At 41.9% G+C, this 22726-nt stretch overlaps 1 protein-coding gene and 1 long non-coding RNA gene across 4 annotated transcripts in view; one reads left to right on the top strand and one right to left on the bottom strand.

Annotated features, from left to right (window-relative positions):
* The first annotated feature begins 1613 nt into the window (after positions 1-1613).
* LOC131519980 (uncharacterized) lies at positions 1614-8050 on the top strand. Its single transcript, XR_009265895.1, has 2 exons — positions 1614-2230; positions 7774-8050. It is a non-coding gene; the product is annotated as an uncharacterized LOC131519980 (long non-coding RNA).
* GPR19 (G protein-coupled receptor 19) overlaps positions 3336-22726 on the bottom strand; it is a 41085-nt gene continuing 21694 nt past the window's right edge. The window contains exons 4-5 of one of the 3 annotated variants that reach the window (XM_058743637.1): positions 20578-20708; positions 3336-4927 (exon numbers count right to left, since the gene is read on the bottom strand). In XM_058743637.1, coding sequence (XP_058599620.1) covers positions 3658-4905 — 1248 coding nt within the window. In that variant the 5' untranslated portion in view covers positions 4906-4927; positions 20578-20708 and the 3' untranslated portion in view covers positions 3336-3657. Of the gene's footprint in view, positions 4928-17106; positions 17906-20577; positions 20709-22726 lie in introns of those variants that run through there. The other 2 variants (XM_058743638.1, XM_058743636.1) reach the window with 2 other exon arrangements.

Here is a 22726-nt window from a genome sequence, read left to right as displayed (position 1 = left end):
TCCTCTCCTAAACAATAAGGGGCATCGGCTAGGTCTCTCAATGTCCCTTCTAATCCAAAAATCTGTAATTCTTCATTGCTTTTACATGCAGTTCTTCCAGAGGAGCTCATCCTCGAAGCTGATCCTGGTCCAGTAGCTCCAATAGATCTCAGTTATGTTGTTTCACAGTGAGTTTGAGCAGGGGGCAGCAAGACTGGAAGGGAAAAGGGAAAGACTGTGCCCACCCCAAGACACAAAACTGCCCACCTTATCTGGCAAATGACTGCTCCCACATATTTGGTTGAGGTCCCCCTGGGTAAAATTGTCCTTCCTGAGCAAGGAATTCTGGCCCAGGGAATCAGCTCCAGCCATCTTGGGTAAAAACCTGGCATGTCAGGTCAACTGAGAAGCACATATGAGCAGGATGTGCTTGTGGACTTTCAGCAGCAGGCTGATTTGACTAATGCTTTCACTGAAGATTAGAAGAAAAGGAACAACTTGAATTCCACCTTAAAGGATGCGTCCCTGTCCCTTCCTCTGACAGTCTCTGGGAGCCAGGTATGAGCATCACCTCTACTCTGAACCCTGTTCCCCACTATCATTTTTCTTGAACTCCGCTTTGGAGGCTACGTGAATCCAGATTCATGGCGCGCCTCATATGTACCTGGTAAGGAGACTGGGGTGATGTTTTTACTGTCTCCAATAGGCTGCCTCCCTGTGATTTAACTGATTCTTGCTAGGCAGATATGAGTTATGGAAAATGTTGTTCTTGTACTGTTGGGACTTATACAAAGCCTCATCAATCTGTGAATTATATCCAGTTTCCTCTATTTCAGGATCAAGTGAGACAACAGGAATCCTGAATATTAAATAAGACTAGGGGCGCCTGGGTGGCTCAGTTTGTAAAGTGTCCAACTTCAGCTAGGTCATGATCTCATGGTTCATGGGTTTGAGCCCTGCATTGGGCTCTGTGCTGAGAGCTCAGAGCCCAGAGCCTGCTTTGGATTCTGTTGTCTCTCTCTCTCTCTCTCTCTGCTCCTTCCCTCAAGCTGTCTCCCTCTCTCTGTCTCTCAAAAACAAATAAACATTGAAAAAAATTTTTTAAAAACAGACTAAACAAAAATACAGTGAATTATCAACATGCTCAGAGAATATAGCTGGATTATTATAGGTCATGAGACTATGATTTGGTTGACACTTTTAATTTGTCATTATTTGGGAGATTCTTTAAAAAAAAAACCTGGAAGTATCAACCAAATCAGTCTCATGACCTATAATAATTCAGCTATGAAACTGTCTCACTGAATTTCCACCGACTAGGATAAACTCACAGAACATTATAGATAGAATGGAGCTTAGAACTCTTTTAGTTTAAACTAAAACCTAAAAATATAAACAAAATTGAGACGAATTAAATTTAACTTTTTACAATCTTTTAAAAATATTCCTTTTAAATGGACCAACAGTATGGACCAAAAAATGGACAAAAATGCAAGGGTTTTCTCTGTTTTTTAACAAGTCTGAACCATAGAATTCGAGGGCTAAGTGAGAGAAATGTCTAGCTTCTTTTGTCATTTTAGAGTGCCATCTGCTGATGGGATAAGGAAGAAGAAGGTGAGGAGGAAAAAGAAAAAGGAAAATATGAGATGTTCTTTTTGCCTTTTGAACTTGACTGAAGGAAGCAGCTCCATTTAAAAACACCGGCTCTGTAGATGTTTCGTAGATGAAACGCTTTCTTGTTCTTGTTCCTTGTCCTAATTATTGAACCCAGTCTTGTCTCGTTTCCCTTTGTCTGTATCTCTGACATTCAGCGAAAGTCCAACAACCTATCCACAGCCAAAGAAAAGGTGAGGGCCAGCTCATTAAATTCCACCTAGACTCTCCTTTTAAGAATGGGCGGATTCTCTTAGACCTTAGATTTCTACCAAAGCAGCAGCCAGAAGACCCCCGGAGGCCTGGACGGGTTTGGCCACTCGTGTGTTCCTTAGAGAGACATCTGTAGTGTCAAGGAAAGAGTGATATACACGCAGTTAGAGGCCCTGAGTGTGAATACCAGCTCTGTCACATTCCAATGTGGGCAAGTCACAAAACATAGCATTCCAGATTCTCATCTATGAGGCGCAGATGACAAGAAGTACATCACAGAATTCCCAAGAGGATAAAATAAGATAATGCGGGTAAAATTGCTGAAGAACTGGAATTATTATTTGCAGCTCTTAACTGGGATGTGAAAATGCATACTGTCTTGTCTGTAAGCCCTTTATTGTTTATTTATTTTTATTTATTTTTAACATTTATTCATTTTTGAGAGACAGAGAGAGAGCATGAGTGGGGGAAGGGCAGAGAGAGGGAGACAGAATCTGAAGCAGGCTGCAGGCTCTGGGCTGTCAGCATGGAGCCTGATGCGGAGCTCGAACCCACAGACTGCAAGATCATGACCTGAACTGAAAGTCGGACGCTTAACGACTGAGCCACCCAGGTGCCCCATGTAGGCCCTTTACTGTTTAAATAGGAACATTTTTAAAATGTGCTGGACCTAGATTTGAAACAACAGAAAGCTGACAAGCAGAGAAGAAAACCTAGAGATAGCACAGGCAAAGAAGAGTCTGAATTTGGCTAGGCTATGAAGATGTATCCTGGAGAGAGATGAGGGGGAAAAGGCGCTGGTTGGACGTATGGCCTCAGGTCAGAGTATCAAGGAGGATGAAGCAGGTGCTTCTCATCCTTGCTATATCTATTTGTAGAGGTCGGGCCAGGCAGCCAAAGCCCTCTGCCTGAAGCGCAGAGCACAGAGAAACGCCATGTGTCATTTCTCCCACTGGCATTTTCTAAAGGGCTTGCCTAGCAAGGACACCTACTCATTTGCTTGAGTTTAACTCATAGAAGGGAAGTAAACATCCTAGACACAGCCCAGATGGGACACAGATGTGAGAAAAACATATTGACCTCGGAATTTTCAAGACCTCATCAACTGCTTAGGTTAAGGGAGAATGAAAATGAGAGATGGGGAGAGAGAGAGAGAAAGAGAGAGGGAGAGAGATATTAGGCAATTTTATAAGTTTTCTTTCTCTAAGAATCCTGAGTCAAATTTAATCACAGAAGACTTCCCAGAAAGTTCCAGTGTATTCCATCATACGGGGTGCTTTCCACAGGAGATCCGGACAGCAATTACTTGGAAGAAAGTAATGTAAAAACATATACAATATTAACACTCCCTCAATGTTACTTAGTCGCAGAAATACAAGTCTCTGAAATGTGTGTGACAGAAGATTTCATTTGGAACAGAAGCCCATAGTTATAAAATTTCAGTAGGGAGGAGAAAAAGGAGACAGAATAAAACAAATTTGAGTCATTAATCAAAGGCTGTGTGTATGGTTTATGCTTTTTGGACCTAATGGTAACTAAAAAGTAGGAACGCATTCTCTCTTTTATGCACGTAACTAATAGAGTAAAAGAACTCTTAACTATAGCTCAAGGTGAAAGCTTCCCCTAAAAGAAAAGGCAACCAAAAGAAAACCACAGAAATTCCAATCAATAGTTAAATGCATTTTTACAAAATAAAACATTTCCCTCAGAAAGTTGACAGAAAAAAAAAATGCATATAAATAGCTTCTGTTTTTAGAGTTAAAGCTTTTTAATCTCTGGCAACATAACAATAATTGACAGAACTCTGCGAAATTAGACAAAAGTATTTGGTGGATTTGAATTAATGGGCCAAGCAAGCTTTTTTTCCTTGGCTTCTCTGTCAAATGAATCATAGATTGAGTCTTTGGTTATAGTTTTGGCCGTGGGAGGAATTTCTGAAATGCCAACATAGTTTTTTTTGGCCATCCTTGAACTGGTTGTGATAGTATAGGCATTGCTTCGGTAACACTTCATTGAGGACATGCAAAAAGTTTCTTTCATTCCTCTCCTAAAATTGGCATTATAAATGGAATAGAGCGTAGGTTTAGAGGCTGAAGAACTAAAAGATATCCATGTGATAGCTGTGAAAACAAGGGAACTTTTCTTAGAGTCCCGTTCGGGGGGGTGCCACAGCTGAGCCACATGAAAAGGTAGCCAGGAGAGCAGGAACAATAGATTTAAAATGAGGAACATCTTGATAGTTTTCACTTTTGTCCTCGGGACAATGTTCATCGTCCTCCGCACTGTCCGACCATCGGTGCCTATTCTCCAGATATACTTCACGACCTTCTGGTAAAATAAGATGATGAGGACAGAAGGAATCACAAAGCTCACCAAGAAATGGATGACAGTGTAGGCAGTTCCTTCCCAAGAGGCAGGGAGGAAGTAATTGCAATGACTGTCCCAGTGGGAGCCATAGAAAAAGAACACGGGGGTCACGAAGGCTGCATTGAAGACCCACGACGCGGCAATCATTTTCTTGGCTTTTTCTCTGGACACCTTGAAACTCAGGGGATAGACAATGGTGTAGAACCGGTCTATGCAGATGGAGAGGAGGACGTAGATCTGGACGCCCGGGGTGAGATACTGAAAATACCGCACCAGCTTACACATCACACTGCCAAGTGTCCACCTCCCCGTGGCGAACTGAAGCAGGACGAAAGGCGTACTGGCGACGCTGATGAGAAGATCAGCACATGCCATGGAGACCACAAAGTAGTTGGTGGTGGACTGTGTCCTCCTACTCCGGTGGATGACCAGACAAACCAGGGAGTTGCCAAATACAGAGAACAGCCACAGGGCCCCGAAGAAAATGCTGGCTGTGGCCACTTCCCCGGGTCTCAGTCCGTACTGCAGGTCCGTTCTGTTGCTCATCCAGCCGTGCTCCCCATGTAAGTCTGTCAGGTCACGGCTTGGCAGAGGTGTGGCTGTTTCGGTGCAGCTGTGGTTTTGGAGGGGCACCAGGAGCGTGGGGATGACCAAAGGCGACTTGCTGTTATCCATTCTGTGAGCAAAAACCATATTCACTTTTTTCCTCTTAGTTCTGGATAAGAAAAGAAGAATGAGGCCTCCTGTTAAAATGGTGTTATAAAGAGCGAATCCTAAGGCTAACAGTCTTATCGGAGACTGAGACTGTTGTCGTCTGTCAGTGAGTAGGACCCGTGGACTGGCAGGAACCCTGGACTACCATCCAGAAAGAGCTCTGGTTCCACTTCTCTTTTGTTTTAGGAGCTGTTTTGGCTGATCCCAGCTCAGGCTGTCCCTGGCCTCTCCCTTTCTCAACCCTTGCTCAAGTGAGGTAGAACTCCTGCCCAGCCCCACCCCTAGACATATCCTTGTTGCCTTCACCCACTGGGGACCACAAAGGGTTAAGACACTCAAATCTGGCTCATGGTAAGGGTGCTACTCCCAAATGGAATGCACGGCAAACAGGTGAGAAGTTCCTAAATGTCAGGACACTAAAGCAGTGAGGCTGCGACGAGAAGACTCGGACAGATGGAAACACACGGATTTCAGCTATGGAAACAGCTAACAGGAATCTGTGCAGACAGCCTGGCTGGTTCCCAGAGATGGCCCCGTTCTTACTTATGCAGAATTTCCAGTACAGAAGCATTATGAAAGGCACGGAGCAACTGTATGTAACGCTTTCATAGGAGCCAGAAGTAGCTTCTAATTTAATGACATCTGAAAATAGCTTGCTTCTTCCAAAAGATGACATGATCCCTGTTCTAATAGCTTGCTACTTACAAATGATGTAACTTGAGGCTATTCTGCTGTTACTGTTTCATAGAATAACATATTGACTAAAGAACATACAAGATGTTCTCTATAGAATGTAACCAGATTACTAGAAAGTTTGTGGCAAATGGATGATTAAAACCAGCCAACTGTAACTGTTACTCAGCTGGGTAAATAAACATTTATTTATTTTTGAGAGACAGAGTGAAACAGAGCATGAGCAGGGGAGGGGCAGAGAGAGAGGGAGACACAGAATCCTAAGTAGGCTCCAGGCTCCAAGCTATCAGCACAGAGCCTGATGTGGGGCTTGAACTCACAAACCGTGAGATCATGACCTGAGCCGAAGCCGGACACTTAATCGACAGAGCCACTCAGTGCCCCTCAGCTGGTTTTTTAAAAGCTTATGATCCTTGGGGCGCCGGGATGGCTCAGTCAGTTAAGTGTCCGACTCTTGGTTTCACCTCAGATGATCTCATGGTTTGTGAGTTTGAGCCCCACATAAGGCTCTGTGCTGACTGCGTGGAGCCTACTTGGGATTATCTTTCTCCTCTTCTTTGCCCCTCCCCCATTCATGCTGTCTCTCTCAAAACAAATTTAAAAAAATAAGTTAAGTAAAAGCTTATGATCCTTAGATATAGAAGATTATTATAAATTTAGCCTTTAACTTTTTAGGGTACTATTTGGCGACAATAAAAGTTATACTTTTTAATAGGTAAAACAATTATATAATTGTGGGCTATTCAATTAAAATTGGCATGACTTTGGTTGTAGTTGGATTATTAAGGTCTAATTTGGTCTGAATCTATTAAGCAGAAAGAGAAAACAAAGCATCTATGTCCAAAATAACCAGAGCAGTCCCATGTAGCTTGTGGCACAGCAGGGGGGCCCTCCGGCAGCTCCCGCGGGGCCCCGTGTCCCTGTTGGTGGGCTCCTGTTGACCAGCCTCACACAGAAGCGTTTCTGAAGTTTAGAGGTGGGATTAAAGAGCAGTTTTCGTTATTGTTTTTCTTTTAAAGATATCATTTTTTAAGTAATCTCCACACCCAACGTGGGGTTCAAACTCACAACCCTAAGATCAAGAGTCACATGCTCCTCCAACTGAGCCATTCAGGTCCCTACCAAGAACAGTTCTTAATGAAAGAACAGTTTTTCTTTTTTTTTTTTTTAATTTTTTTAACCTTTATTTTTGAGACAGAGAGAGCAAGCATGAGTGGGGGAGGGGCAGAGAGAGAGGGAGACACAGAATCCGAAGCGCGCTCCAGGCTCTGAGCTGTCAGCACAGAGCCCGACACGGGGCTCGAACCCACGGACCTCGAGATCGTGACCTGAGCCGAAGTCGGACCCCCAACCGACTGAGCCACCCAGGTGCCCCAAAAGAACAGTTTTTAACGGCAGAACAGTTCTTAATGGCCCACTTTTCCTTGAAGGACTTTTGCACTAATTTGTGGTAGGGAGATGAGTGTTAATATATACTGTTCTCACCCTGAAACCACATTCAACAAAAATCTGGAGCTCAGTGTGATGTAGTAAATGCCAGTCCCATATTACCTTCAGGCTTTTTTGTCCATAAGGCAGCCTTACGTGATTTCTCAAAAGAAATGTAAGATAATTAGAAATTTGACTACTAGAAGGCCTTTAAGCATGGCTGGCTGTGTGATATTATAAGAATACCAACCACACTCTCCATCTAAAAAAAATCAGGATATGCAGTCTGAAAACAGAATATAAGATCTAAAATTAGCAATGCCCTAGAAAATATGGAATGCATAACCCTTGTACTTATAAAGTTGAAATGATCTCTTCACCTTTATATGTGTAAAACCTACGAAATGCCAAAAAAAATTATTTTTTTAAAGATTTAAACTTTAGGGGCACCTGGCTGGCTCAGTTGGTAGAGTGCGTGACTTGATCTCGGGGTTGGGAGTTTGAGCCTCACACTGGGTGTGGGGATTACCTACAAATAAAATAAAATATAATAAAGATTTAAAGTTTAAAAGTAAAACAGACGAGGAATCTTCCCAGGCTGTGCTCAACTTTTGGGGGATGCCTGCAGCGTAAATAAAACAGGACTTGGTGGCACAGCCTCTTCTCCGTAGTCAACACACACACTTTGAACCTGTGAACTTACTTTTGTTTCTCTCTCCCTTGTAGCAAAATTCTGGAGATGAAACTCAAGTTCACCACCACAACTAAAGCACCAGGAGGCCTTCCATCACTTCCTCCAGCTGTATTACACCAGCGAGTGTGTCTGCCCACTTCTCTAGCCCCACCACTCGGAAGCAGAGGCTCCTAAAGCTCAGAAATCGGATGAGGGAGCCTTGAGGAGGTCCTGAGTCCAGGTCTCCCCAACGATGGCACGACTTTTTGGACATTACGTACAACGGCTACGGCTCTGTTTTTTCATTCAATAAACCAAGACAAGACACTATGCTAGGTACTAGGGAAACAGATAAGTAAAGCCCGTAAGAGGGAAAATGGATAAACAGCTGCCTGACATAACTAAATTCTGTAATAATTATAATTGATGCTAAAAAGGCAAGCAGCTAAGTGGCAGAGAAAAACAAGGACCCAATTTTGCATGGGATATGAAAAAGAAAGGAGACACTTCACAAAGGAGGTGATGTTTGAGTTGGGGATTTAGAGACTAGGACTTCTTTAGGAAGACAGGGAGTGAAAAAAACATTCCAAAGAAGAGAGAGAGCACGTGGAATGAATTTGGGGGTCATCTTTTTTTGGGTCCCCTTTCCCTTAGGGGACATAGTTTCCTACAAACCACATCTCCTAGAGTATACACAGTTTCTAAATGTCCTACAATCAAACTGACCTAAAATTTCCCCAAGGTTACAGTGAGAGATTACATTTTCTGCATTCATGGGCTGAAATGTGGTCAACAGTGGATGAGAGTATGAACAAAGCCAGAATGGCTGTGGTATCCTTGTTCACACAGCACTTTGTTAGTCCTTTATTGCAGCATTTTCCAAGTGTACTTTCCTTTAGAACAATGGTTCTCTAGCTTAGCAACGCATTGGACTCTCTCAGGGAGCTTTTAAAAAATACCGATGTCCTGGTCCTCCCCCAGAGATTCTAATTGAATTGGCCTGGAGTGCAACCCCCCAGGTGATCCTAACGTGCAGCCAAGATCAGGAGTCCCTGCTTCAGAATTGCTTTCATGTTTCTGACTTCCCCCATCAAACTGTGGGCTCCCAGGTGAATAATGCTATTCTTTGTCTTTACATTAACAATTGCCCATTAAATATTTACTGAATCAAATCCATAGGGACAAAGAACTGAAATGTAGGACTCCTACCATAGGGGGCTCTGCTAGGAGAATTAAACCCAGAGATAGAAAGTCATTGTGTCTTCTCATGGAGGTGAAACACTGGTGACCATGGAGACAGGGAAAACAGACTGTGAAACTAAAGTCACCTCCATCGACTGCTACATGCAGTAGAATTCTCATTTAAGGGAGAGTGAAGGTAGTTGAGACGTCGTCTGTCCTCAGACAGGCTTCTGCAATCCCCAACCCCAAAAAATAGTCTGCCATGTTATGACTAAATTCTAGAGTTCCAAAGTAAAATTTCAGGTTCCAAAGTAAAATTTCGCCTACCCCATTAATTTGGAAATAAATCCTTCTTCAGGGGAGTGTTTCTGAAATACAAGGGTTGTTTAATTAGTTATTATGTCTGGGTTATCCATATGCAGTAATTTTAACAAAACAGGAAAAACTTATTCACCTCTTTCCTGCTCCACCTCTCTCTTCCCCTTCAGTTCTGAGACTGCCACGTGATACACCCCACTGAGTTGAGCACTGAAGGCCCTTATTAGAATATATCTCTATACACTATCATTCATCTATCAGGCTCTAGGAGAGCTATTGCAATATACAGGTGGGGAAATGGTGGATGGGTTGACATGGTATAGAGCTAGGGACTGGGTGGACCTCCATCCCCCCCTCAGGAGCCTGGGGTAAATGCCTGTCACTGTATATTGCAATTTTTATTTTGTTTTGTTTTTTGTTTTTGTTTTTTTCAAGTTTATTTACTTTGAGAAGGGGAGAAGGCGAGAGAGAATCCCAGACAGTCTCTGACCTGCCAGCACAGAGCCCGATGTGGAGCTCAAATTCATGAACCATGAGATCATGACCTGAGCGGAAGTCAGATGCTCAACCAACTGAGCCACCCAGGCACCCTGCAACTTTTATTTTGAATGTTGCTCTGCTTCATAAGGTTATGAGTTCCTTAGGGCAAGGACTGTGTTTTTATCTCTGCATCCCTGGGCCATATAGATACTAAAAGTTTACTGAATAAATAAATGGATAAATGTGTTAATAAAAAGTACCCAATACTTGAAAATAAAGCAAAGAGAGTATAGCATATCTTTTTAATGTCATGCTAAGACACTGTTAAAGGGGGTTCCCCCAAAGAATTATTTAATTCTCTGGGAGAATGTATCTGTGCTTGATTTTGCTATTTACTATATGACTAAATCCCAGACATTGTGAAAGTACATGTCAACTTGCAGATTTCTGTCTAGCAGAAAAAATAACTCCAAGAGTTATGAACTTATTGCTCTGTAGGACATCAGTTTTGTGTCTGTCTAGCAATCTTATGTCCATCTTCTTTAAAAAAACAAACAATAACAATAACAAAACCCTATAAATACCCATCTATTCAAATGCTCTTAGAACCAGCCCTATTACCTCATTGGTTTCTTCAGTAGCAAGTTGATAAATCTTTGACCTACGTTCATCCCCTATTTGTGTAAGAGTGAGTCATGATTTTAGCTTTTTGAAAATCACACTGATAGGTGGATGAATGCATGAAAGATGAGAAACAAACAAAAGGACCAAAAGAGGAACAGAGGCACACAGCTGACAAACTTGGTTTACTTCAGGGTTGTACCAGGGGCCATTCCTTTGCCAAGCATATCAACTGCTGCTTCGGCTTCTAGATTCAAAGAACCCTAACAACTGATCTCTTTTCCCTCATGGAATTATAAAGATTCACAGGCATTCTTACAATATAGAAAGACCATTTTTATTTCTGAAATCTGTTTAAACATTTAATGTCAAACTAGAATTTTTATAATGTTGAATTTTTTTTTTACATGATTTGGTTGGGGAAAAAAAAAACCAACCTGAAACATTTTCTTGTACCATGGTAAGCTTCTGCTGGACCAAAGCAGATAAATAAGATAAGGTTGTTTACTACTGAGCAGTAAGACTAATTACAATTATGACAGTAGTTACAGCATTAACACCACTGAGAATTGATATCTATTTTGTGCTTACTATATGTCAGGTACTTCATACACATAGCCCTTTGAGGTAGGTAATAGCCGTGTTTCACAAATGGAAAAAACTGAAGTTCCTCCCCAAGATCATATAGTTATAAAGTAGTCACCCCAGGACTGCCTCACTCCAAAGCCCATGCTCTTAACCACCACTGGGGCTTCATGCCTAGGGAGGCCACAAAAGGCTGGATCTGAATTCAGAGGTTCACACTGGCTGTACATGGATAGGTCTTTCTTGACTCCTCAAACACAGGAATGTAAAATTATTCCGCCACAGCCTCTTGCCTACCCACAGATACATCTGTTCAATATGCTAGCTCAGAAATATGTGACACAGTGAACATTTGGGGGAAAAAAAAATCACTCCCACCATATACTGCACAGAGGCTTGGCATCAAAAGTACAGTAAGACATGTTGGTCTGGAAATACAGCCTTTCTTCAGAATGAAAAATGTGAGACGATTGGAAATTCATTATAACACATGATTAACCGTTATTGGCTTTTAAACACAGGATGAAAGCAGAACTCTAAACCCGTTTGAACTGAAAGTGAGGAAAAGTTTGATCAATGGTAGTGCCCCAAGTAGGGAAATGTCTCCTTTAAATTTTAATTTTTGTAACTTAGAAAATACCATGGTGGTAGATATTTTCTCTTAAACCTTGCATTGTTAGTAGGCTGTATATGTGAAAATAAGAAATACCCAAAACAGTAGTGGGTGACTGGCTTGCATGAGCTCCCCAGAGCCAGCTGTGCACATTTCTTCGCAACTCCAAGTTCAATGACATCATGCTGGTATAAATCAGCCTTGGCAGGAATATTCACACCATGGAAACTGACAAACACCACAAATCAGGTTTTGTTTTTTTTTCTTCTCCTGCTCAACTAGATGTTAAACATTTACCAGCCTACTGCCTCCAGTAGGGCAGGATTTACAGGGCAACATACCCTGAAGCCCTGAATTTACATCCCTGAGTTTACAAATGGCTAAGGAGGCCACACAGGCTCTTCAGAAGCTTCCTGAATGGTTATCTTGCTTTCTGGCTCTGAGCTATGGCTTTGGTGTGGACACTGAGCTCAGTGCTTTATGGAACTACATAAGGCCCAGGTAGCCACCAGCAAGACTGTGGTGGGGGAACAAAAAAACCAGAGAGGATAAGACACATTCTCACAATGTGCCACCCAGATATGCCTGCCAGATGAAATACAGGATCCCCAGTAAAAGATGAATTTCAGATAAAGGACAATATTTTAGCATAGATATATCCCATACAATATTTAACTAGTATCCTATATTTTTATTAGCTAAATCTGGCAAACCTACACCCAGAACATAATCCTGTGCTGAAAATCTTCTCATCTCACAATATAGGAATATTGCAAAGTGTACATGTATGAAGGCTTTGAAGTCAGAAAGCTCAAGTGTAAATTCCACCTTTGTTGCTCACTAAGTTGTTGTGTGACCCGGGACAAATGATCTAACCCTTCTTGAACTCCAGTTTTCTTATCTGTAAAATAAGGATAATTATTCCTATCGTATTTGATTATTATGAAGATAAAATGAGATAATATATGCACAGGAGTTAAATGAGCTAATACCAACCAATCTGCCTAGTATGAGGAAAATTGTCAATAAGCCTTATCCTTGTGCAGGTCTATACATGATCTAATGCAGTGTCTAGCACATAGCAAGTGCTTAAAAAATTAGCACTCTTATGGAGGTTCTTAAAAAAGTTAAAAATAGAACTAGTACAACCCAGCAATTGCACTATGAGGCATTTACCTAAAGAATACAAAAATACTAATTTGAAGGGATACATGCACCCCAAATGTTTATAGCAGTATTATCACAATAGCCAAATTAAGGAAACAGCCCAAGCGTCCACTGATAGGTGAACGGATAAAGAAAATGTGATGTGTATATATATATATGATGGAATATTACTCAGCCATAAAAAAGAATGAAATCTTGCCACTTGCAACAACAAGGATGGAGCTAGAGAGCATTACGCTAAGTAAAGTAAATCAGTCAGAGAAAGACAGGCACCATATGATTTCACAATATATAGAATTTAAGAAACAAATGAGTGAAGAGGAAAAAAGGAGAGGCAAACCAAGAAAGACTCAACTATAGAAAACAAACTGATCGTTACCAGAGGGGAGCCGGAGCGACAGGTGACCTAGGTGATGGGGATTAAAGAGTGCACTTCTGATCAGCACTTTGTGATGAATGGAAGTGTTGAATCACTATCCTGTACACCTAAAACTAACATTATACTGTATGTTAACTAAACGGAATTTAAATATCAACTTTTTAAAACTTTAAAAAAAATTAGCACTCTTACTACTGTTAGCCCATGGAAGTCTCAAAAGCCATATGACAAGCAAATTTTAGTAACCACATCTCATACTGTAGTGATAATACTAACATCAGTCACATAATTTAACTGTGTTAAGAGTGAATGGCTTTTGCAGAGGGGCCTTGGCACCTAATCATTATTCACATTGTTGATTCTAAGGGAAAAATCATTGAGATCCAAATAAATCAACACAACCTTTCTCCAAGTTGGGCATGATTTTTTTTAGTGACAGATTAGCCAAATAAAACCTTTTTCTATACTTTAAACCAAAATATGTAATACAATGAATTGAATGTCTTTCTCAAAAACATGTGAAATCTACTCCACTTAAATTATTTCCATTAAGTAATTGTGAATAATTGCAAAAGAACCTCATATTTCCAGTGAAACAGTTTCTCCTCCACCATCGGAGACCCCCAGTATCACATGCTTACTAACCTGGAATTTTCTCTACTGCCCTTTCCCCCTTTTCTATTGTATGTCATATAACATATAAATATTCCTCCATAATAGTTCCAGCTCTGTGCCTTTCAATCTGTTTCCGGCCTGGGATCGAGCAGTGTCCTAAGAGCAGCCTGGGCACACCATCTTTGTGTCTGGATACTGGTTGTCCATGGACCTGTATTACTCTTCTACCACCTTTACCTTTCTTTGTCCTTCACATGAATTCTAAAATATCAGAAATAAACAGAGTCAGCATCCTTGGAGTGATTTCTGGGAATGAGGAAAGCTTCTTTCTCAACTTCTCTTACCATTAGAGCATCATTCTTTTAAAGTCAAGGTCCCTATTAAAATGTAAATGCTTCTTAAAGAGTAAATATTTTTACTATTATAAGCAGAAGAGACCCCTTTTATCTCTGAGATCAATGATCTTAGTGGGAAGGAAAAAAGAAGAGGTGCCAAAACAAAAGTCTTGAGGACAGTCACACCTGAGAGAATAAAGATGGGGTGCCATTATGGGAGGGAGTGGGTGAAGGGTGAAAGGCTGAAGGTGAAGAAGCACCTACTTGACAGTTTTGTGTAGGGATGGCTAGCACTGGAATAAATGTCACACCCAAAAGAATATAACAGAAAGGAACCCAAGCTCTACCCCACATGAACGTTTCTGTTGGTCATGAGCTGCAGTCCTCCCCAAATTCTTTACAAACAATGTTGCAGGAGAAAATGTTAGGTTACCCTGGCATCTCACTATAGGTGCATATAAAGGACACTAGCCAATCTCTCTCACCCCACTGCCATTTAGTAAAGTTCTGTGCAGGAGGGATGCAGCTCCAAGGTTAATAATACTGAACTTCTCCCTCTCTCTACTGTTCACACAAAATCTATAAAATCAGACAAAATGGGGGGGGGGGGAAGAAATATCAAGAAACATCACCCTAAGAAATGACTATTTTCTTACAATGGTATATGCAAAATAGTCTTCAATTATACAATTACCCAGTATTTTTTATCACTCAATGTGAACCAGGATTGTGCTAATTGCTAAAAATATGGAAGTCAGCTAGACAGACAAGGTCCCTGTTTTTGTGGAGCTTACCTCTAGTAAGGAAAACAAATAACAGCTAAACAAATACATAAAGAGTAAAGTAATGGCTAGTGCTAGGGAGAAAAATAAAGCAAAATGAGGGACCAAGCATCCATGAAAAATGGGATGGCACATGACTGGTTGGTTACCCAATGGCCATTCCCAACTTCTCCCTTGCCTTCCTCTCTCAAGAGGATGAAAAGGCAAGATAACAACTTTCTGCCATCCCTTGCAGCTAGGGATGGTCACATCATCATTGCTTCTGGCACTGAGACAAGAGGAAATCTCTAGGTGGATATTGGGAAGCTCTTGAGAAAATGTTTCTCTCTTGGTAAGAGGAAAGAAGCACGTGGAAAGTGTTCTATCTTGTGGGCCTGGCTGCCCCTTACTTCTTAACCTTTGTAAACTGTCATGTGAAGAGGTCAGGGCACTGGGTGGTATCTTATCACCCAGTAATAAGGGCAGGGCAAGTCCTGAGACTCAAAAAGATATTACCCAGTGTCCTGACACTGAGGTAATGTTAGAACAGCCACCACTAGGCTTCTCAAATAAGCAATGTTTCTGTATGGCTTTAATCCCCTTTGAGTTTTCTATTACTTGCCTCTAAAATCATCATAACATAGGGTCTTATTTTAAAAAAAAAATTTTTTTTTTCAACGTTTTTTATTTATTTTTGGGAGAGAGACAGAGCATGAACGGGGGAGCGGCAGAGAGAGAGGGAGACACAGAATCGGAAACAGGCTCCAGGCTCCGAGCCATCAGCCCAGAGCCCGACGCGGGGCTCAAACTCACGGACCGCGAGATCGTGACCTGGCTGAAGTCGGACGCTTAACCGACTGCGCCACCCAGGCGCCCCTAGGGTCTTATTTTAGATGGAGTGGCCAGAGAACAGTTCTCTGAAGAAGTGATACTACAGCTGAAACTCCAGTGATGGCAAGCCAGCCACAGGAAAGTCAGAATAACATTCTAGGCAGAAGCAATGTGTGCAAAGACCCTGGGGCAGTAATAAGCCTGTTATGTAGCTGGAGCATATGAATGTGGAATAAAATGGTACCTGATATAATCAGAAAGGTAGGCAGTGGATTAAATCACATATGGCATTGTAGGGCACAGATATTATTCTTATTGCAGTGAGACTCACTGCAGGCTTTAAGCAAAAGAGTGATAGGAGTATGACCTGATTTATGTTTTAAAAATACAACTTTAATTGCTGTGTAGGTGGCTGAGAGAAGTGGGGGCACCAGTTAAGAAACTATTACAATAAGCTAAGTAATAATGATGGCTTAGACCTAGTAGCAATGTAGGTGGAGAAAAGTAGATGGCTACTGAAAATATTTTGGAGACAGAGCCAAGAATATCTGCTGGTGTGTGATGGGGTTAGGGGAACAGGGATGACTCCCAGGTTTGAGGGTCTGCGATGGGGGGAGGGGGGGGAGGAAGAAAAAGTTTGGGGAGCTGGAAATCAGTAACTCTATTTTGGGTGAGTTACATTCTTAGCAGATACCCAAGTAGAGACATCCAGTTGTCAGATAAATAGATTAAGTTTGGAGAAATGTCTATTGAGATTCTTTGCCCATTTTCATTAAGTCATTCATCATTCCATAAATCCATTTTAAGATCATACTATGTGCCAGAATGTACTGTGCTAAGAACTATGTATACAATGATCAATAAAACCATGTCCCTACCTTCAGGAAGTTCACAGTCTAATTATGACTATGCTGTGGAGGGATGGAGAGAAGAGGAATAAATAAGTACAAATAAAACCAGTAAGTTGTAGTGAGTTCTGTGAAAGAAAAGAGCAGAGCATGGTAGGAGGACCTTCTTTAGGGCTGGGTGGTTGGGGAACCAAAGGAAGCAGTAGCAGCCATGACAGAGAAGAGCAAGCCATTGCTAGTAGACTCCCTAGGACTCCTGCTGCAGACAGATGACAAGACAAGAAAACCCAGTCCCTAAGCTGCCCTGGATCCCCAGCTACCTTCCAGATCTTGAACAATGTTTCAGGCTCCTTAAGACCTGGACTTAGTACTTGTGATAGGCTGTTTTCCTTGAAGCAACTCAGACTTCTCTGCAGTCAAAAGAACCTATCTCACAGGGGGTGGGGGACAAGAAAGAGAGAAAAAGGGGTAAGCGGGGCCTAGAGGGCCTAAGTGCCTCCGGGAACTTCCTTTGACTCTGTACCAGATTGGTTCCCCTATTCGCCTATCCCACTCCACAATATGTCCCCACCCGGTCATTTAAGCAGGGAGCAAAGAATGCCTTCATTTCTGCCTAGAGGAGGGGGAAAAGAGGAGGCCTGATTCACTCACATGCAGGTCACTGTTCCACAGAGTCAGTGTTGCCCATTGATAATTGCAACTGGAAGACTCCACCGCATTGTACGGAGGCAAGATAATAAGTCACTCAAGAATTGATCTGTGCTGTGCTCTTTGCTGAGATTTTTTTTTTTTTTCTGTCCCCTTCTGAGAATGACCCCAGACCCTAAGTTCTGCCTTATTTTGCAGGAGAGTTGTATTACCGGACTTGAGACAACACTGTTTCCTTGGCTTTTGTTTTCTGGAGGCTGAGTTCTCTGAGGGGACTTCTATAGAGGGTAGGAGAGAAAAACAAGGATGGCTGAACCAGGATGTGGCTGTGGCCCCTGGAGTCATGTGAAAGGCAGGCCTAGATGGCCACAAAAGATCTTTTGGGAATGATGAAAAGGTTCTGAAATTTGATTATGGTGATGGTTGTGCAATGCTGTAAATATAACAAAAATCACTGTCTTATACACTTAATATGAGGGAATGTTTTGGTATATGAATAAAGTTGTTAAAAAACAAAAAACAATGTTGGCCTGGAACCCTTGCCTCACTTCCCCACTGCACTCACTTCCCTACTGCTCCCCACTGACAAGTGGTAATAGAGGAGTGCAGCTAGCAGGGTGGACTCAAGGCATAGAGTTCCTAGCTGGGAATAAAGTCCACTGCCCCAGGGGTGGTACCAACACAGATCTACCAGTTTCCAAGGACACGTGGTGGCCCAGATCATAATTACATTTCTGCTATAATCAGAAGGGATCCAAGGCTAGAGCGACCATCCGATACATTTTGCTGTAAGAACCCCATGACGTAGGAAGAGAAAGAGACTCCCACTCCCAGTCCCAGTAAAGTTTGTCACTGACTTTTCCACTTAGCCTGGTAGGATGGAGCCCTGCCGTTATTTAAAGGAAATAATATATGTAGGAGGCAAAATGCCCCCCCCCCCCCACCAAAGATGTCCATGCCACACAGAAAAAGAGACTCATAAATGAATGAGCCCTTAAAAACAGAGAATCCTCTCTGGTTAGAAACAGACAGATGAGGGGCACCTGGGTGGCTCAGTCGGTTAAGCGTCTGACTTCAGCTCAGGCCATGATCTCGCGGTTTGTGAGTTCGAGCCCAGCGTCGGGCTCTGTGCTGACAGCTCAGAGCCTGAAGCCTGTTTCGGATTCTGTGTCTCGCTCTCTCTCCGCCCCTCCCCTGCTTATGCTCTGTCTCTCTCTGTCTCAAAAATAAATAAAACATTAAAAAAAAAAAAAAAAAAGACAGACAGATGAGGCAAAAGAAGTTAGAGAATGATTCCAAGCATGACAAGGAAGCAGATATGCTGTTGCTGGCTCTGAGATACAGAGGCTCACGTGCAACAACCAGAGAGGCCACTAGGAGTGATGGATGGTCCCCAACTGATAGCCATGAAGAAAATGTGACCTTAGTCCTACAACCACAAGAACTGGATTCTGCCAATCACTGAGAAGAGCTTGGAAGGGGAATCATCCTCTAAAAAGAAACACAGTCCTGCCCACACCTTGATTTCAGCCTTGTGAGACTCTAAGCAAAGAAACCAGCCAACCCACCCAGACCTCTGACCTGCAGAACTGTGACATAATAAATAGCTATTATCTTAAGCTACTAAATTTGTGTTAATTTGTTAAGCAGTAATAGGAACTAATTCAATATGGCATTTCTTAGATAACTGGGTGTGAACACTATCACTTTCCACTACCCCACCAGCATCTAGATTAGTAGAAACCTTGAAAAGCTTAAAGAGTGTATTTTACCTTAAAGATTGGACCAGGGACTAAAACCAGGGCTCTGATTCTGATCACAAGCACTGAACAGAAAGTCATGAGAAACAGGTCTTATTTTTAGATCCCTGTAAGGACCTTAAGTAAATCAATCTCTCTGACTCTCCATTTCCATGTCTGCAATATCAATGAGTTGGCCTAGATGATTTCTAAGTTCCTTTTAGTGTAATGAACTAAAACTGATAGATGTTTCAAGGAACAACACACATTCATTTAATATATAACCCACTACTTTCACCCGGCAGAGAGCTCATCCCAAGAGGGCATTTTGATGGGAGGAGAGGGAAGTTGGTTAGGGCTGCTGAGGCTTCTGTGAGCTTCTGATAACCAAGAACAGTATGGGTCTCCAAAGAAGAGATGAATTTCCCCTATGGGCCAGCTAAGCACCCTGCCCCTGCCACCCCCAGGTGCTCCAATAATTATCCTGGAAGAGCCAGCAACCTCTTGAAGATTCCCTGCAAGAAGTGATGGGTCAGGGAGGACCTGCCACATGTGTTTGCCTTCCATTCTATCTAAACCAAGCTTCTCAGAGGGGAGAAGAACTTACTAGCATCCTCTACCAATTTCCCACACCTCTCTTCCCAGTATGGAGTCTTTCAAATTCTGAAGGAAACAATTTGGCCAAGGGATTTGCACCTCCCCAAATTCAATGTAATTCACTGCAGCAAATGGTTTTTGAATAGCTGCTGGGTGCTCACTGAGTTAAAGTAGAGGCGAGCAGTTGTTCTGGAGGTAAGCGTTCAGTTTCATTTCCAAGCTTGGATTTCAGTATCAAAATCTCTAGTGAAACTCAGGAAAGAAGGAGGAGGCAAAGACCAGACGCATTACACTCAAAGCACAGAACGATACAGTAGATGCGATTTACAGTCATTTGAAAAGAAGATGGTTTTCCTTAAGAACTGAGTGCAAACACTGAACAGAGTTACTAAGAACTCTGTTTTTCAGAGGCATTTATATTCTGTCTCACATCAAATTAACATCAATACTCTGGGTAAATTTTGTCCTCAATCAGGGTTTTTCCAAGAAAGCAAACCTATAAGTTCATGGAGCAGAACTTAGATTTGAATTTGCATTAATGTGCATTCTTCATGGACAAATTATGCAACTATATGTAGCCAGCTGTCACTGAAAATATGTTTGACATGTATTTGCTTTTTTTCACATGGTTAATATATATTTTAGTACCATATATTTTTAGACATTTTATAAGTTAAAACGATGCTAATCATTTCTCATTGGTTCATACTTTAATCCTCTCTGTACATCAGCCATGGTTGACCCAAGTCACCTACACCAATCATTTTTAGCTTTTCGTCCTCAGAGACAGATGTGACAAATGTGTTTTTACATGTGACACACCCCTACAGATGTATCCAGAATTATGTGCAACTCTACGAGCCTGACCTATAACTCCAAAACTGAGTCTTCAACTAAGAAATCATGTGGAAAAGAAAATAATTGTGTAGATATCCTTAAATTTATTCTAATTAATTTAAAAAATTAATCACTGGCAAATCTTGGTATTTGATACATTAGCAAGCAATTATTTGCAACAGATATCCTTTGCTTGGCATATATTTTGACACCATAGTTGATAAGAGCATGCTATATACTGTAAATGTACACCTGAAATCTGAATTCTTTTATTCTTTTTTTCCTTAAATGTTTTACTTACTTTTGAGAGAAAAAGAGACAGGGAGCATGTGCAGGGAGGGGCAGAGAGAAAGGGAGACAGAGGATCCCAAGCAGGCTCTATGCTGTCAGCACAGATGCGGGGCTCGAACTCACGAACTGCAAGATCATGACCTGAACAGAAGTCGGACACTTAACCAACTGAGCCAACGAAGTGCCCCTGAAATCTGAATTCTTGAAGGCTAAGGGTGCCTGTCACAGAGAACCAGAGAAAAGACTATACGGAAGAAAAACATAGTTATTCTCCCAACTGGGCAATGGTGGGGATATGATAAACCTGTTATAAAAGTCTACCAATGAGCATTTTTTCTGGAAGTAACTAATCTCCTACCCATGATCTATAAAGCCACTGACATTCTAAAAGGTTTCATAGGCTACACCCAAACTTGGAAGTTGTGTTACATTCCTTAGATGTGGAAGAAAATGACTCTTCACACATTTCAAATATGAAGAGGCTGTATAATGTGGTGATTGGGAGCGTGGGCTCTTAGAGCTGTGGTTCACAGTTAATTCTGCCTCCCAGGGGACAGTTAGCAATGTCTGAAGACATTCTTGATGTCACAATTGGGGGAGGAGGGTGTTACTGACATCTGGTAGGTAGAGGCCAGGTATGCTGCTAAACATTCTAAAATAATGTAGGAAAGCCCTCCACAAACACAGAGTTAGCTGGCCCCAAAAACCAATAGTGCTGAGGTTGAGAAACCCTGCTATAAAGCAACCTGCCTGGGTTTCAGATCACTCAATACCTATGTAGCCTCTACCAAGTTACTTAACATTTTTGTCCTTACTGAGTGCTTTTTACCAATAAAATTAGGATAATAATGGTACCCACCTTATTGATTTGTTGTGAGAATAAAATAAATGATGCAGGAAAGGAGCTAAGAACAATGTTTGGAACAAAGCAAGTGTTCAACAAACACTGACTTCTGTTATCATTGTATGTATTGAGAAAGACTGAGAAGAAATATAACAAAATTGTAACAAGGGTTGTTTCCAGGTGGCAAGATCATGACTGATTTTTATTTTCATTACAGTTCTATAGTTTTCATATTTTCCAAATTTCCTAGAACTGTATTTATATTAACCTAATATCCAAAAACATATACTATATTTTTAAAGAATGCAGAGGAAAGAACTTTACTTGTGATATGGCGGAAAGAGGACAGAATTCAGATCCTGGCTCTATCTGCTGCGTGGGACTTTGGGCAGGTTAGTCCATCTCTATGAGCTTCAATTTCCTGATCAGAAATTGGGGCTAATAACCTATGTCACAGAGTCTGTATCAGGATTACACATGACAGACATCCAGTGCCTAGGAAAGTATGCTGAATGAGAGGTTCCATGAGATGACCGCTTTAAAAGTTTAGCCAGGGAAAAATGACTCCATAAACAGGAAAATATATTCATCATGCTAACGCCTCTTTTGCTTTTTAAACTGTCCTCTTAGAGAGACGACCTCCCATCTCGTGTCATTTTTGGCCTTGGTTCATAAAGGAGACGCTGCATCCACATTCTGGTTCGTCCTTCTATTCCTTCCCCTTCCCTATATACACATATGCTAGGAAAGGATTCAGTAATTTGGCTGGCAGGGCCTGACTCATTTGGCAGGGTTTACGAGCAGTGGGCAAGTTACTGTGACTGAAAGGCAGGGCCCCGGTCTCACTTTCTCATATCCTTCACCCAGGCTCAGTGTCCCGCCTCCTATTTCCTCTTCCATTCCTAGCCTCCAGGTTGGCAAGGCCTCTCCCTAAGGGGAAGCCTCTCTGCTTTGTCTCTCTGTTCCACCTTCTCCTGTTCAGCTGGGAGAGTAGAGCTGGTAGACTTGAGAGGGATGAGTAGGAAGCCCAGCTAGGTTTCCAAACCTAAGCCTCTCGAGCACACCAGCCCTACCTACCTGAGAAGCCCTGCATGAGTGTGGTGGGCATGCTGCACTTGCCTGGCTGTGCAGTGCTTCCAGCACAGCTTTTCTTCTGCACAACTCACTCAGCAGGTAACACCGGAGGTAAGGCGGTAAGGAGGAGAAGTTTATCCACAAACCCTTTTCTTCCTCTCCTTAATGACTGAATTAGATGGGAACAATAGGATATGTCTCTGAATATTATAAAGAGGGGTGACTATTTTATTTATTTTAT

The sequence above is a fragment of the Neofelis nebulosa genome, chromosome 8 (assembly GCF_028018385.1).
Source record: "Neofelis nebulosa isolate mNeoNeb1 chromosome 8, mNeoNeb1.pri, whole genome shotgun sequence".
NCBI lineage: Eukaryota > Metazoa > Chordata > Mammalia > Carnivora > Felidae > Neofelis > Neofelis nebulosa.
This window is presented reverse-complemented; position numbering and strand designations above follow the sequence as displayed.